The 18,030-nt window shown below is 43.9% G+C and overlaps 1 protein-coding gene across 1 annotated transcript; it reads left to right on the top strand.

Annotated features, from left to right (window-relative positions):
- The first annotated feature begins 5,183 nt into the window (after positions 1-5,183).
- On the top strand, positions 5,184-16,275 carry arhgap35b (Rho GTPase activating protein 35b). The gene is made up of 7 exons (XM_076102544.1): positions 5,184-5,822; positions 7,957-11,859; positions 12,148-12,289; positions 12,672-12,749; positions 12,930-13,061; positions 13,281-13,386; positions 13,523-16,275. The coding sequence occupies exons 2-7, from the start codon at positions 8,143-8,145 to the stop codon at positions 13,932-13,934; spliced, it is 4,587 nt and encodes a 1,528-aa protein (XP_075958659.1). The 5' UTR covers positions 5,184-5,822; positions 7,957-8,142; the 3' UTR covers positions 13,935-16,275.
- The last annotated feature ends 1,755 nt before the right edge of the window (positions 16,276-18,030 follow it).

The following is an 18,030-nucleotide window of genomic DNA, read 5'->3' as shown; positions in this document are numbered from 1 at the left end:
TTCATCCGACTCCCCTGTGAGGGAAAAAAGCATACGCACTCGGGCCAAAACACAAACAGCCCCTTTTGTTTATACCTTCAATTCATCTTCCCTTTGACAGGTCAAGTAAATGTCCGCCTCTCCATGAGTCCCTCTCCTTCCTTCTAAACCAAACTGCATGAAATAAGGGCAGGGACTCCACTCACGCGTCACACACAACTGGACCAAAAAAACAAAAAGCCAAGGGAAAGTAGGCTGTTGAAAAAGAGCCAGAGAGCCGAGAGGGTTTGGAAAACTTTGCTAAGAGCCCCAAACTACAAACATGTAATCACTGTGCAGCTATATAAAAAGAGAGAGAGAAAAAAATCACATGATGAGATCTCAGTACATTCTTTCTTCCCTACCCTCCCTATTTAGTTTGCACCCTCCCTTTTCTCCCACAAGCTGAAACAGATTCACATGAGATGTGACTTATGAAAGTATTTCACCAGCAAGACCGCCTGGCCATCTTCCACTGTTGATGAAATAACTTTCACCATCATCATAATGTCGCTCTGCAGATCTTTCTGTTATTATATTAGTCTGAGCTGTCATATTCCCCCGGTTGGTTTCCCAGGCAACACTCACAAGTTAACATAATAGTAATTATGTATAAAATGTGCTGTCTGCATCGGCCATCATCGGATTCCTGACTTCTTACGTCGCCTCTCGTTGAAGGCATATCTGGGGAGTGTTGCCAACGCCACATCGTCTCTGTGAGAGAACAGCGCCCTCCTTTGGTTTCCCTCCCCTTGTGTGTGCCCTCACCCCATTTTACCTCTCTCTGTCTCCACCACGCCCCACTCTCTTTCCTTTGCCAGCATCATCAAATATCCAATGGTGAGGAATCTGAATAATGTTGCCCAGATGGAGGGAGCCTCTCGCTCTTTTTCTCAATCCCTGGCTGTCTCAATTCTTCTTAGAGCAAGAAGGAAATGTCTCAAATTACTTTTTATGGTGTTATTTATTTGTTGTACTGTGCTTTCTGTTTGTTATCTGCTGTGAAGGTTGTGTGTCCTTTGGTGTCTGTACGAGTTGATTTGGTGGCAAATAAGGGATTAATGAAGCTTTCTAACTAACAACTCTTTATGCTGCTCCCTCCCCACCACTCCCTATATATGGAGTGTACACAACTATGGGGGAGTTGATACTGCCGCATTCATTAAATTATTCAAAAGATTGTGTGGCAATTGGTGTCACTCAAAGCCTAATTTTGGTGCCTTGCCTCAAGTCAAGTCAAGTTTATATATCTTATTTCTCTCACAAATCAAAGATTTGCCTCAAGGCGCTTTCACCCAATATTTCCTCACTTGAACCCTTTCAGTCAAATGTTCTCGCATACCTTTTCTGTATGAAAGGTTTGCCTTCATGTCCGCTTAGTTTACTTGGTTACCTCATCGCATTGCTCCACAATGTGCTCTATTCACACCAGCGTCACCTCAAATGATGAGGTCAATTTTGTATGGAGCGCAAAAATCAAAAGAAACTCGTACAATGAGATGATAGTTGATCATTTAATGGGCACAGAAACGTTGACTACAGCAGAATGGTAGGTATTGTTGGGTTCTCCTATCAGAGCCAAACAGTGCTCTCAGGAGATATTATGTTGAATAAGAGTTAATGTGCTCACAGGAGCACCATGGGTCCATGCCAGGCTACCAGGAGCTCACGTGTGAGCTCCACTTTCAGGCAAAGCTGCAGGCACAGGCCCTAGTGTGTCTCAACTAGGTGTCAGATGTCATACATGCCTTGCCTTTAGTCCGGACCCTCTCTGAGAACAAATTTCATTTGGAAGACTTCCCCAGCAGCTCATGCCTACAACAACTCAGCTCCCAGGATCACATGGACAAACAGCTTCTCCACCCCTGCATCACTGATCACTGGAAGAGGCCATCATTTCTTCTGAACATAGCAATTGGCTAACATGTAATTATGAATTAATAAATAATGAAACATATATATTTTTTTAGTATGCTACACATTTATTCCGCTTATAGGTGTTGTAGAAACCTCAGTTTCATTTCACAAATTCAACGTTGGGCCTGTTTGGGGTTTTCTTTGGGTCATCAGAAAAGTCAACTTGAAAAGTCAAAACCGTGCACAGACGCCTCAGACAGAATATACTGCAGACAGATCGCTGGCAGCGTTTTTTTGACTTACTTTTGAAGGGCATCCAAGACATAATATATGTAACCACATGCATGTGGAAAACATAAGGGTACTCTCCGAAACACATCTGGTTCGTCTACTCTGCACACATTGCAGCATCTGGCACAACCTCACTGCCAATGAAATCCAAAAGACACTAAAGTCAACCAGAAAGAAACCACAGTTCCACCGCAGCCTGCATCTTCACCATCATTCTGACGTCTCCTTCTGCATTATTTCCTGCTGATTTTTTTTTAAAAATAAGTCTTCCTATCTTTGTTTAGCAGTTCCTGTAAGAAGGATTTCCTTCCTAGCCGTTTCCTGATGTTGGGGCTCTTCCTTCATGACCATTTGTTTGAGCTCAGTTCTGATGTGAACCATACCTTTCTAGTTCTTAGTTATATTTCCTGCACTGTACATCACTGTTGATTCCTTCCTCGATTAGTTTAAAAACGCAGAGAACCAAAAGTGTTATGCGCCATAAACTGGAATGTAACACTTGCAAAAAGTTTAACTGCGATCAAAATATGGACGGTAGCACTGAGCTGATTGATTTAACCCAACTTCCTCTCAGGAGCACACGCACTTACTACTCACCTCAACTGTCACTACTTCCATTTCTGTCAAACTCAGTACCAAAACACTGAAATAAATATCCTTCTTTTTACAATGCACCCATGCGCCTGACTTCAATTTCAGATCATCACAATAATGTAAAAATAACTCTGAACATCTGACATATTATGGAACAAATCCAAAGAATCCGTGCACAACCCTCCACCCTCCTCTCATAAACTAACTGCCTGCATGTTTGTGCAGTGTTTGAATCTGAGGTATAGCAATCGCTTTGCCTCATTTTGTATTTAAATTGCTACGGTTTTACGATTCAATATCACAATGAATCACAGAGCAATGCGGACTTATTTGGGCGGGGTGGAAAATTGGTTTCTTCCAATTCTCTCTCTTTCTCTCTCTCTCTCTCACACACACACACACACACGGTCAACTTGTGTGAATAAATGAGATAGTGTGGGTATCAGATATAATCTTTAACCTCTATCTAGCTCATCTAAATCTCCCCATGCTAACTTTTCCATAATGAAATGTCTCTCTTTCATCTTTCCTTCCTATCTCTGACCTGTTATGTTACAGTATGCATGCTTGAATGTAGAGCTATTTTGGAGTCAACTACAACATGACGAAAATATGCGAACGCTGTGTGGGGTTTCCTGCAGGTTTCCTGTTTGTAATGTCCTTGGTTGAGAAGTTTTTTTGTCGCCTATCGTCCATCTGCGCTGAGCTCCCTCAGCACCCGTCTGCTTTCCCTTTCACCCCGTTCTCACCTCAACTGCCTCTCATCCCCCAGATACTTGTTACACCACAAGAGCTACTAAATTGATCAAGGTGTAAAACAAAACCCCATGAATCTACGAGCTGTGGGAACACATTTATATATGGCGTAGGAATTTAAAAGCAAAGACACAGAAGAAATATGTATGTGTAGTAATCTTATATGTCTTCTCTCTTTATAAAAATAAACACAGTCAACATGAGGATGAGGAAGAGGTTTTGAGTCAATAGTTTAACTTAGCATGATCACTGGAACAATAAAAAGCACAAGTTTATAACTAGATCAACTCCTCTTGATCATATGACTCATAGGATGGCTTAGGGCTCTGCCTAGTGGTAGCAATATCAATTACACAAAACTGGCTCCGGTGCCTCTTTTTTTGTGTGTGAAAGGGATGGGATGGCTTGCCATTACATTTGGTTCATAGAAGATGAATCTGAATGAGCTTGATGACTGCTTGACTTTGGGTCTGACTTTGGGTCTGGCTTTGACCTTGGTTCTACACCGTGGCAATTCTACTTTTATTCAAGCAAAGAATCTCAACATCTCTTCGACCAACACCAAGCACAAACGCTGTTATCAATTTATCAAGTACAACCGGGAGAATTGTATGCATCTTGCACATCACAAAACTATAGACAAATACATGCACACATACAAAAATAATGTACATCTGTAATAAACACATAGAAATAAGCCTACCTGGTCTTCCTTAATATTCAGAGGGCATGAACAGTCCTCTTCTTGGTCTCCAGGTGCAGTCTGGTGGTGGCCACAAGTTACACTAAGATGCACTCCCACTCGGAACCGCTGGAGACGCAATGAAATTACGACACAGCGAACGTACTTAGTTTAGAAAATGCGTGGAATTTATACAGAAAGTAAAAACTGCGAGCGCATGAAGCCCTCACTGCAAAGGTGAATTTCAGGTAGTTTTTAGTCCATAAATCCGCTAGGAGGCGGTAACGCTGAAGTTAATCATCAAAGTAACCCGATATGATGCGGATGATGATGATTGATGCCAGGTAGCCTCTGTTAAAGGTGGAGGAGCTGAACGGTACCATATTGGGACCTTTTACGGCCCACATGTATGAGTAGGCGGTGTTAGACTATACGCGGTGGCCTTCACTACATCTGGCTGTCTGGTGTAATGGAGTATAATTTATATTATTAAAGTCATATTCCCCTGTTTTGATTTGTACCTTGGGAAATATACTATAGGGTCCGTCAGGTCCATAGCATGCTGCAGTCTCATTTACCTCCAACTGTTTGTCTGTTTACTTAAAAGTGAGTTTACAAAAGACTTTAGCAGTTTATATTTTTTCATATGATATCATGAAATTAAATATCCCACTGTTTCACATTTTGTTGTGATTTAATGCAATGTATTTTTTTTATCATTAAAGATGAAAACGTGCCGTTTTCTAACATAACTTTACGGGAATAAGCAATAGTGTTCACGTTACAGTAACGTTAAGTATTAAAATAAAATCACCCACGAACGTCGATTACTTGCAGGTAACGAGCCCCGCATGGGGCAGTGCAACGTTACTGGTGAGCTAACGTTACCAGAGCACCGAGCTGCTGCAGTTGTGTGAGGGCGCCGCTGGGTGAGTCCCTCTCTGCGCCGCTTGTGTCTCCACAGCTCCCTTTCCCCAAAGAAAAGAAGAGGAGAACTAGGTCCGGGGAGGAGGGCCGCCGCCATTATCGGAAAGCTTTTGCAGAAATACCACTTTTCACACACGCAATCTGCTGACGAATTGCATCCGGACATGAACAATTTCTGTTGCAGTAGAAACATATTTTCAGACGACACGCCACGGCGATTGCACGAAACTCAAACGTTGTCTCGTGTCTCGCGACCCGGCCCAGCATTATGTGAGCACAACAATGGACAGAATAATTATTGAAAAAGCAACGTGGTGAACCGAGAAGAAGACGGCTAAGCAGATTTTTCTTTGTACGCCTGAAATTCTCACGAGGACAAAAAAAACAAAAAAAAACACCACCCTTTGCAAGAACAAAATTGGATTGTTCTGTCGTTTTGGGATATTTATTTCTTCCTCTCCCCGTGTTTAATTGCAACGACAACAGTGACGCTAAACCAGAGAATCCAGGCATGGGTAATGGATATTTGAATGAAATAACCCCATCGCACAAAGTTGTGGTATTATCAGTGTTATCCGTGAGTTGAGACGACCCCCATAGTGCATTCTGCGGCTCTACGCTTGTGCACATCAGGCGGCGAGGGCTGCGGCAAGCGCTGGCCTGACAGATGCGAGAGGAGAAAGGGAGAAACGCGATGGTACGTACGCATGCTACATATGCCCTATTCTCTCATGGGCTATTTCCTATGGAAGCTGTTGAGTGCTACACCCTAGACAGTTGGGTCAATACATTCTCTTTCAACATGGTCGGTGTGGAGAAGGTAGGCTATATATTTCGGCTCTGCTATTTCATTCTGTAGACAGCAGGCCTGGCGTGGTCAGCCCCTCGCTCTCTCTGTGTGTGTGCGTGCGCGCACCCTAAAGCTCATGTTAACTGTTAATCCTTTGCCAAACACAGGCTGTAGCCTTTTACCAAATCTTAACTAAGTAAGCGCGTTATGTAAACGGAATTGCGCGAAGGTGCACTTTGGCGAGCTGTGATTTGAGGCCGATGGATGGAGCGGTTTGGTGTCTTTTAATCGCAGAGAACTTGTCCGTCCGTTTTGGGTATATATCAGGCCTAGCTCCGCTGAGCGGTGTGGACTGCCTGTGGTTGCTTTTGACCCTGCCGGCGGAGCAGTTTTGTTTCTAATGTGCGGTCACTTCATGTGACATGATATTCGTTTCAATGTAAGCCCATAATTCCACTTGTCATGATGTTTGACTCTAGTGAATGCCATTACGCATAAGTGAAATTCTGCAATCGGTCCTTTTTTTTTTTTTGTCCCTCCTTAGAAATTATGAGCCGACTACATATAGGCTATATCGGAATTGCACCAGTGCTATTATAATGGCGGTGCTAATCAATGCTATAATAGTGGAAGTAGGCCCATTAAGTGTCTTAAAGGATTGAGCAAGGTCAGTGTCGTTTGGCAGATGTTGTGCTTGTGTCTGGCTCTCCGGTAATAAGTTCTTTATTCATTCACAGTTTCGTCTGTGGAGATTGGGCTGATGGCTGCTGTTTCATTTAGGTTAAAAGACTGAGGTGCCTACAACATAGTCATTTTCATGCTCGTCACCCCACTCACTGATGTCAGCTGACATTGTCATTTAAAGAGCACCACTCCCAACAGGTTTTCTTCAAGGATCAATGTAACGACTTTGACCCTGGTTTGATATTGAGTTTGCCTTGAGATGAGTGGACCAGGGCTGAAATGAGTTGATTAATGAAGTAGCTGATCGATGTAAGATTGATAGGAAACAGTTTTGATTACTCTAATGATAATAGTATTCAATAAGTAATATTTAAGCAAAAATACCAACAACTGGTCCAGCTTCTCACATGTGAATATTTTCTGGTTTTCTTAAGTTTCTATGATAGTAATTATAATACTTTTGGACTGTTGGTCAGACATAACAGGAGATGTCACCTTTGGCTCTGAGAAGACCTTATGGGCATTGTTATTATTTAAAACAAAAGAGAGTAATAGCTGCAGCCCGAGCATATACAATATATCTGCTTGACAATTTAATGTAATTTGCGGAAGTCAGTGCGCTGTCTGCTTTAAAATTGTATTTACTTTTCTCCGACCATTACTTGTAATATCTAAAAGTCAGGAGATATTGTGACTGGTCCTGTAACACCGTCTTCATTAAGCTTTTGCTGGTGGTTAGATATAATGCCAAAAACTACAGCATTGTGTGTACTTGGTGTGTACAGTGATAAAATGGATGCAGTGATTTCACACATATTACATCTAATTGTGTTTCATAAATGATCAGACTTGATATACGACCAAGGCCATAGTCAGGGACAGTAATTAGAGCCCATTATCCAGTTGAATTCAGAATCAAAGAGCCAATGTTAGTTGGTCTTAAACATTATACCTGACGTTCACCATTGAGGGTCAATTCCTTTAATATCATTTGGTATAAAAAGGAAATGGGCACTAGCTGGAATGAGATGTGCCTCTTTCATTCCTCTGTAATTGTCATATTGCGTTATTATTAGAGATCACTCAATTATTAAGAAGGAAAGGAAAAATAGCTTTATGCAAGTTGACAGACATTTGCAACATCTATGTGGAACATTTTGTCAGCTAAAATATTGTCTAACACAAGTCCATTATCACGTGAAGTAGCATGTTTTAACAATATGTTTTTATTTAATGTAAGTTGACTGGTATGTCCTAGGGTTAGGGGTCTGATATTTTTCCCCTTTTTAATTAAAAATGTATTTTTTATTTGTTGATTGCTCAGTTTATCTGATTTCTTTGTTGTTTTTTTTGACAGGATCTGATTCATATAAGGAGTGCATGAAAGAACCCTCTGCTCATATCACTGCACTTATCAAAACCAAAGCCCAGCAGAAGAAAGTGAAATCTGATCTCCTCTGTGGGTCAGCAACTTTATGGACAAACATTCAAGTGAACTCCTTTATACAGTGCCTGTTTGTGGCAGGATGAGCATTAGCAGGCCATGATGGCGAAAAAGCAAGATGTCCGGTCACCCATTTACAACCTCATTGTAGTGGGTTTGTCAGGAACAGAGAAAGAGAAGGGCCAATGTGGGGTTGGCAAGTCATGCTTCTGTAATCGGTATGTGCGGCCTAGTGCTGATGACTTCTACCTGGACCACACATCAGTGTTGAGCACCAGTGACTTTGGGGGTCGAGTGGTCAACAATGATCACTTTCTGTTTTGGGGGGAGGTGTCCCGGGATCTGGAGGAGGGGCCTGAGTGCAGGATGCATGTTGTGGAGCAAACTGAGTTCATTGATGACCAGACATTTCAGCCACACCGTAGCACTGCTATGCAGCCCTACATCAAACGGGCTGCGGGAACCAAGCTGGCTTCAGCGGAGAAGCTCATGTACTTCTGTACCGATCAGCTGGGCTTGGAGCAAGACTTTGAGCAAAAGCAAATGCCTGAGGGCAAGCTGCAGGTCGATGGCTTCCTGCTTTGTGTTGATGTCAGCCGGGGCATGAACCGCAACTTTGATGATCAGCTGAAATTTGTCACAAACCTGTATGGACAGCTTAGCAAGACTAAGAAGCCCATTGTGCTGGTCCTCACCAAATGTGATGAAGGAGTGGAACGCTACATCAAAGATGCACATACCTTCGCCATCACAAAAAAGAGTCTGCCAGTAGTGGAGACGTCTGCACGCTCAAATATAAATGTGGACCTTGCCTTCCTCACTTTGGTTCAACTTATTGATAAGAGCAGGGGCAAGCCCAAGATCATTCTTTACTTTGAAGCCCTAAAGCTCCAGAGTCAGCAGATAGCTTCTGCCAAGGATCGCTATGAATGGCTAATCAACCGCATCGTAAAGAATCATAATGAAACCTGGTTAAACACCAGTCGACGCATGAACACCTCCCCAGAGTACAAAGAATATGTGTTCTTGGAGGGAACGGCTAAATGCAAGAAGCTCTTTCAACAGCATGTCTACCGCCTGAAGCAGGAGCACATTGAGAGGCGTCGTAGAATATACTTAAGCACTCTGCCTTTAGCACTTAGTTCTTTGGTGCCTGACCTGGATGAGATAGATCAGCTGAGCTGGTCTGGGGTACAGAAGGTCCTCGAGTCCAAGCAGCACTTTGCCCACTGGTTTGTCGTTCTGGAGGACTCGCCATGGGAGGATACGTCTCACATTGATAACATGGAAGATGAGCGAATCCCTTCAGACCTGCTGGAGACTGCTGAAGCGGAGGACTTATTTAATACCCACCTGGAACATCTGCGTAATGAGTGCAGACGGGCAGAGATGAGGCTGGAGTTCAAACACAAGTTAGCCTCCTCTCCCTTTGTCACACCCGGTAGACCCTGGGAGGAGGCCCGCAGCTTTATCATGAATGAAGAGTTCTACCAGTGGCTTGAAGAGACTGAGTACTTGGACCTGTACAACCGCCATCAGAAGGAGACCATTGACCGCGCTAAAGAAGACTTTCAGGAGCTCTTACTGGAGTACTCCGAGCTTTTTTATGAGCTTGAGGTGGATGCCAAGCCAAGCAAGGAGAAGATGGGGGCTATTCAGGAGGTTTTGGGGGAGGAACAGCGGTTCAAGGCGCTACAGAAGCTACCAGCTGAAAGAGATGCTCTGGTACTGAAGCATATCCACTTTGTCTATCACCCTACCAAGGAGACCTGCCCGAGCAGTCCTAACTGTGGAGACTCTAAGATTGAACAAATGTTAGTCTCACGTTTCCCCACGTGTTACCCATTTTTTGACGTGAAAGCTCATTTTGGGGACACCAAGGCTGACAGAATTAACCTTGTCATACTAGGGAGGGATGGACTGGCCAGAGAATTTTCCAATGAGATTAGGGCTCTCTGCACAAATGATGACTGGTATGTGTTGGACGGGAAGATGTATGAATTGACGCTGCGGCCTATCGAGGGAAATGTGCGTCTTCCAGTGAATTCCTTCCACACCCCCACTTTTACCCCTCACGGATGTCTGTGTCTGTACAACTCAAAAGAGTCCCTCTCCTATGTGATTGAAAGTCTTGAGCGACTTAGGGAGTCAACTCTTGGCCGAAGGGACAGTCAGCTAGCTAAGCTGCCAACGTCCCTGCTTTTAGTCACTAAAAGAGGCGTAGGATCATATGTGGATATAGGTGGAGAAACTGCCTTAAACCTAATAACACAGGGACAGCAGGTTGCAAGGAGGCTGCAGTGTAGCTTTTTAGACCCTGCCTCCCCTGGTGTGGGCTATGGCCATAATGTCAACGAGACTCAAATCAACCAGGTGCTGAGAGGCCTTCTGGATATTAGGAGGAGCACATCTTTTAGTAACAGCTCCCCTCCCCTCCTCCCTGAGCCTCCAGGTCTCCGAGACTCTCCTCATCAGCCGGCCCCAGAGGCTGACCTTCGCATTGTCATGTGCTTAATGTGTGGAGATTCCTACGACATTGAGCAGCTCCTGTCCCCTTTCCTAATGCATCAGCACTGCAGGCCCATGTCCAATAGTGGCACTTCTGTATTACTGGAGCAGACGGTTGGAGGACACAAGATAGCTATTGAGCTCTCTCTGCTCTCATACCACGCCTCCTTCACTTTGCGGAAGAGCAGGTTAGTACACGGCTACATTGCTGTGTACTCGGTCTCCCGAAAGGCCTCCCTGGAGACCCTGTGTGCATTCTTGTGTGAGGTTCAGGACATCATCCCAGTTCAGCTGTTGGCAGTGGGAGATAGCCAGGCAGAGCTCACTGACAGCGACTATGCCTGTGAACAGCTGATCCAAGGGGAGGAGCTGGCCCATGAGATTGAGGGTCGTTTCAACAGTGTGGTTTGTGGATCCGGGGGGGTGGTGGGAGGCCTGCACAGGATAGAAATGTTCCATTCCTTTCTGATGGAGGTGATTGAGAAACGCAACATTGTGGAGGCCACGCACATGTACGATAATGTTGCCGAAGCATGCACCAGTGAAAACGTGTACTCTCCACGCTGCAGTTCTCCCAGTCCTGTCACCATGTACCTGGATTCAGAAGATGACGTAGAGCCATCACCCCCGTACTATGATGGCACACCCACTTCTCACAGTGGGGGCTTCAACCTGCCGGAATTGGATTCCAGTGACATCTCTGTCATCTCTGACATCAGAGACTTTGAGAACAAACTCAACAACAAAGTGCCCCCCCAGGTGAGAGTCAAACCGGGTGTCACTTTTGACTTCCGGAAGGTGAGCCGTAACCCATATATCGATACAATGGGTCATCGCCGCTCCCTACCCTCTGCTGTTACCTGGGTTCCCGGTGGGGATGTGGGCTACGATCCCTCAGACTATGCCGAACCCATTGACGCAGTTTCAAAACCTCGCCCCAGCAACGAGGAGATCATCTACTCAGTGCCACACGATAGCACACAAGGCAAAATCATCACCATCCGCAACTCCAACAGGATGCACTCCAATGGAAATGGCTCGGACAGCGAAGCGGACAGCAGCTCTCTGGAGCGAAGGAGGAAGTTCTCGGCGGCGGGGGTGAAGCCTCGTCTTTACCGCGACCGCTCCAAGCGGCTTGGCAAGTTCAGCAGCTTCCGCACAAGTTTCATAGGCAGCGACGATGAGATGGGAGCGCTTCAGAAGTCCAAGGAGGATGACTTTGGGACCCTGAAAGGCGAAAGTCTTGTTGAGGAGAGTGAGGACCCAAAAAAGAGGAACATTCTGAAGAGCCTGCGACGAACAGCCAAGGTGTGTATTATATCACCTTTTTCTCTTTTATATTAACGTATTCATAATACAGAGATTGTTTTTGTCTTTTATGAAAAATAAACAGACAGGTAAAAGAGCACCACTCACTGTCGAGTGAGTATGTTTAAACTGTGGTAATGTCTTGGGGAGGATCTAGAATGTGAGGAACTCCTGATTTGCTGGATGGAGAACATTACATTTTGTTAGAAATCTACCAGTGCAACTTAGTATCAACATAAGTATCCCTGTTTGAGACACTCACATTCCTCTGTCTTTATTTCTCCACAGAAAACAAGACCAAAGCCCCGTCCAGCCATTCCCAAGCCCCCGGAGAGCATTTACTTTGGGGCCCCCCTAGTGAATGTGGTATCCCCAGACAGACCCATCCCACTCTTCATCGACAAGTGTGTCCGCTTTATTGAGACCACAGGTACGTTGTTTTATCTTTTGCCCATGTTGTGCTGTTCTGCATGTGATGTATGCAAAATCTGAAATACTAACAATGGTCATTTATCAGTTTTTATTCTTCACTACAGGTAAATATCTTTTATTAAATGAATGTTATTGAATAGTCACCTAAAGAAAAATGCTTATTGTTGGAACTCCGAAACCAGTGCACCTGTTCATGACCACATTGTGATTTGAAAGTAATTCAAGGGTTTATTCAGTGGAGTACTCCCCCACAAACTGCCAGCATCTGTATTGCCATGTCTGTTTGCAATGGGGCTAATGAAGTGTTTGTGCTTTGCTCATTTCCCACTGTGCCCCCCCACGTCTTCCCCTTTTTCTCTGCTGCGATCTTTTTTCCTCAGGCCTGAATACAGAGGGGTTGTACCGCGTAAGCGGCAACAAGTCGGAGATGGAAAGCATGCAGAGGCAGTTTGAACAGGGTGAGCTGATCGTCAGACTTGTTTGAACCAGCTGTTTGACATGTAATTATGTGGCTGCCTAATCAAAACATAAACAGATACCAAAGGAAATGCAAGTGATTGTTCAGTCCTGCTGACAGCTACTGCTGATGGGCTTATTTCCTCTGATCCCTATAACTCTCTCATTCTCTCCTTGTGTAGACCACGGATTAGACCTGGTAGAGAAAGACTTCTCCATAAACACTGTGGCTGGAGCCCTGAAAAGCTTCTTCTCTGAGCTGCCTGAGCCCCTGGTGCCTTGTGCTCTGCAGGTGGACCTATTGGATGCTTTCAGTAAGCAAACACTGCTGGGCTAGGAGGGTCTTCACAAGCACATACAAAGATTATTTCTTTAGTAGGGAAGAGGATAGGGAGGGTTTTGGCTGACCTGTTTTAGTGTTGAAAAGAATCATTTTCATGGTAGTGTATGAAGACATTTAAGTTTCAAATGACTGTGTTTGGTGATGAGGTCTTGATTTTGACAATCTTAACTTCTCTCTTCTCTATGTGCAGAAATTAATGACCGAGAACAGAGGCTATATACCATGAAGGACGTCCTAAGGAGGTTCCCCAGGGAGAATTATGAGGTCTTCAAATATGTAGTGAGCCACTTACACAAGTAAGTTCCCTCTCCACTGTTTGAATCATGTTGTGAATGTGTTGCTCCTCTGTGGTAGACACCCATCTGTTTTGTTTTTCTGCACTGTATGATGAGAGTTGATAATTTGATGTCTGTCTGTTTGTGTTTTTCCCAGGGTGAGCCAGCTGAACAGGTTGAACTTGATGACCAGTGAAAACTTGTCCATCTGCTTCTGGCCCACCCTCATGAGGCCAGACTTCACCACTATGGATGCCCTGACCGCCACGCGCACCTACCAGACAATCATCGAGAGCTTCATCCACCAGTGTGCGTTCTTCTTCTACAACCAGCCCCTCCTCGACTCCCCCACCGGCCTAGCAGGCCTCCCCGCCTCACCCACCACCACCCTCAGCGGGAGCTCTGCCTACTCTTGTTACCGCTCCTCTCCCCCCCACACCACCTCACACTTCAGCCCCCTGCAGCAGTCTCCACCCACCACCCCCCAGTCTCCGCTTCAGTCCCTGCTCCCTCCCCTCCACCAGCACCCCCACCCCCACCATTCCCCTGCCGAACAAGAGACACTGTGAGAGGTGGTGAAACCACGTGTGCCCATGATGATGCTGGACCTTATCACCAACACACACACACACACACACACACACACACACACACAAACCTGTGCACACTATGTCTTTGATCATTGACAACCTAGGTTATGAAGAGAGGAGATAGGAAGTGTATCAGAGACTTCCCTAACCTGCCATTTTTATCCACACTTATGTGCATCAGCGTACCGTTATCAGTGACTCTTCCTCTGCCCTCTGAGCCCCTCATCGCCTGGAATTTAAGGGTTTCAGGTCCGAAGAGGAGGACAGAGGTTGCTGTCACAGCGAGCATCTCTTCTGTCAACAGCCACCATTTATCCTACACTACCAACAAATAGAAACCTCTATGCCAAGCTGGAAGATTTGTGGCCACTGTGTTTTTATCTGTGTAAAACTGTTTTTTTTTTTTTTTTTCTCATGAAAGTACTGCCACTGGATTTTTTTGAGACTGTTCCTCTGTAGGTCTTTTGGGCAGCAGTTTGCTCCATATAGCAGAGGTTCCTCTGTCTGCCTTTGGGGTTTCTCTCATCGGCTCTACTTGAGCGGTCAGCATGGGGAGGGAAGGGAGAGAGGGAGGGAGGGAGAGGGGGGGGTTACACATCCAGGGATGCACTTTAATGATCACTGTTGTTTTTCCCCTCAAAAGGGTTCTTTTTTTGTTTTTTGTTGACATACTGTTTTTCTTGTGTGTTTTTAATTTCACAGCTCAAACAGCCATACCCATTGCCTTTACAGAGCTCTGGCAGATCAAACTTTGTTTACATCAAACTTGTTTTTGTATCCACAAACTTATCTGAAGCACTTTGTGATAGTGTAGTGTTAAATTTGAAGAAATGCCACATTGATTTATTGTCCATATTGTTTGTTCAGTGGCTGAATGTGGCATCAGTGCAGGCTTGTGAAAAAAAAAAAAAACGAAGATCCTTTTGTAAAAACTTGCGTTCTTTAAGTTGATCAAGACGTACCATTTTAGGTCTGAATCTACCCATATTCCTCATTCATACAGCCATGTGGAAAATAGGTTTCTTTAAGAGTTCCTCCTCTTTCTAGCTGTTGGTTGATCAGAGTGGATGTTTAGGGAAGATTGGTTTAATTTGACCAATGTAATATCAGAGAAAACGTTGCCTGCCATCAGTCAAGTGAAGGAGAAACATTTGAATGTGTAACGTAATCGTACCATAACACAACTCTGCATTGCCTCCTGCTGTCTATTGAAACCAAACGCTTGCAACGTGATAGGTTGCTGGATGTGTTTGCTGTGGCTGTCCATCAGCCCAGGCTCTTTGTCGTCATCTAATATTAAGGACCTTTAACTCAGAAGGTTTAGTATTGTCAACGCACTGTTACTGCTAGTCCTGCTATACAATACAATGACCAGTAGAAGTTAAATGTTTGTGGGTAGGACACATTCAGGAAGCACCACTGGCCGTTTACCTGCTCTAGTGAATTAGTTTAGTGCTGGTCCTCCCCTCTTCATGGATAACAGTCAGCTGATTGTCAGTGGTAGCAGTGTTGATGAAGACCTGGTGATTTTACCCATTAAACTTATGACAGGGAGCACCGTCTTTTCAGTGGGAACAAGTAAAAATGGACCACTAGAGATTGAAGTTCAGGATGATTGAAGCTCTGTTCTTGTTGCAACGATGACCAGACAAGTTAGACCTTTTGGTTGTCGTAGTATTTGGGATCATCACCTTCTGGTACTTTTTGGAATCGCAATGCTGTTGGAAGTCAGTCGTTTTCTGTGTTCGTCCGATTAAACTGAGGGCTCTTTCAAACTGCTCATAGCTGTAACATAAAGACCGGCACAGAACCTACCAAGCAACTGTCCCACTATAACACAACTCCCGGGAGTATATAATCTTACCACATCACTTAACTTCTGACACAACCGTGGCAAATTTACCGTTCAATGAGGAAAAAAGTGAGTGCATACTACTCTATAATGGTTGTTTATTTGTATGTTGGGGAACACCACCCGTTAGTCAATGGTAGAAAACATTTCTAGTGTGTATTTCAATGATTAAAGGTCCATTTTTACAATTTTTGTGAATGGTTCAAGGCCACTTAAGTTTAGTGCATGATTAAAGTAAAATAAAAATAAAACGCACCAAGGGAGAAGGATGAAAGCCTCTCCCTGTTTTAAAACATGAAATTAGTACGTGAACAAAACGAATACTGAAGTGAAATAGCTGAAACGTGAAAGTTTATGTACTGTGCACCAAGAGCAAACCATGGAATTTATCTGACTGAGAAAAGTGTTTGAAGATGAAGGCCTTATGTGAACTGTATAATAGTTAATAAATTAAATTGTAAAATTGTCCTCAGCTTTCTGGTGGTGCATGTGTTTGTGTCTTACAAGTTGAGAGGTACCTACCTTCATTAGAGTCATCCCACAAGGTTGAAATGAAAGTGGAAGTTCATTTTTTAAATTTCATTCAAATTTATGAGACCTCACAATATCAGTTGGATGAATATGGTCACAACAAAGGGGCCATACGACTCGAGAATATCAAGCATGTCGTGTTGGTGGTTAAAATGTTGAGTATTGTGTGGAAATCCGATGACAGTTTTTTTTAGAAAGCCCGGCTACTCCCTGCTGTCATCTGACAAAATATTAGACAGGCTACTATTATTATCCACATTTTTTCGCAGTGGAATAATGCAGCGTGGTTTAAACTATTCTCCTGATTGACAGGCGTGTGTGTGTGTGTGTGTGGCTGCTGCTCCTCAAAGATAATCAGAGGCCCAAGCTAAATTAAAGCAAACTCTTTAACTCTGCTCTCAATGAAAGCATTCTTCTCATAAAGAAGCTTCATCCTACACAACATGTATAACCTCTGCTGTAGTATTTAGGCAGTGGTGCAGGTGATTCCTAGAAACATCCATTATTCACAGCATGTTAGTCATGATCGACTGCACTCTTTTGGTAGAACACAGTATCTGTTGACCTGTGTGGAGAGGTGAGACTTTATAATAGTATGACGCCATCTTGTGGCTGCACAGCTACTGTTACAGGAGGTGGGCGTCTCACTGCTCACTGTGGATTTGCCTGTGATTAAACAAGTGACATGACTACTGGTTATGTATTTCCCCCTTTCCTTTTTTAGGTTCATCTCTGGGTTTGTTCGTTGCCCGCTGACCGCTTCATGTTCAGTTGCATCGCTGAGATCATGTCTGGTGCCACACATCTAAAGAAAGTGTCTCTTGGCTCACAAAGTCTCACAGGTGATCTGGGCCGGCTTACTCCTCTATGATGACTACTTATAGAATGCCAGACATATTTTCAAACATCATAAAGTCATCTGACTAATCTCTTGTGTCATTCAGAGGAATGTGGTTTTGGCATTAGTTATTTTATTTATTTAGGTGACTGATCTGAATTCAGTACAGTGTTCATAGTGTTTTTCTTCTTCTTATGGTTAATATATACGACTATGAATTGAGCAACCCTCCAGCCTGAGTTTATAAACTACGTAGTTTATGAGAACAATAAGTTGATTTAAGTGTAATTGTAGCATATACCCTTTTCATTGATATTGTGAGTATTTTACCTGAATTTGCTATCTTCTGTGAGTTATCAGTATTGTTATTGACAATAGTGTTCAATTCATAACTTGATTATTCTACGTGGTTCTTGTCTTCCCCTGAAGTCCTCTGAGAGCACAATGTTGTCGCCCAGAACGAGGCCTCCAAACATACAAAGTCTCGTTCACTTTAAGTCAGTATGATGGACACGTTGACACATCTATCCAGACTAGCGTATGCTCTCATTAGATCGTTCTCATAATGGTTTGGCCATTTTCATACCGGATGAATATTTACATTTTCAGATTATATTTAAATCTAGTTTCAACATCAGCTGAGTATCGACACCAAAAACGTTACTCTGTTTTTGGATTTCATTTTGGTTATATTAATATCAACCTGCTACAGGTCGTCCAGTGATACTCCAAGCACTTCACCCCGTCTCGTCCTGTCTCCTCTCGTCTCCTCTCACCTCGTCTCATGGTCCTGCCAGCATGAGAACTGCTTTAGCTGTCTTTTTTTTCATATTCAGATGATGTGCAAACAAACC

The sequence above is a fragment of the Anarhichas minor genome, unplaced genomic scaffold (genome assembly GCF_050575085.1).
Source record: "Anarhichas minor isolate MPS153535 unplaced genomic scaffold, ASM5057508v1 ptg000027l, whole genome shotgun sequence".
In the NCBI taxonomy this organism is placed as follows: domain Eukaryota; kingdom Metazoa; phylum Chordata; class Actinopteri; order Perciformes; family Anarhichadidae; genus Anarhichas; species Anarhichas minor.
This window is presented reverse-complemented; position numbering and strand designations above follow the sequence as displayed.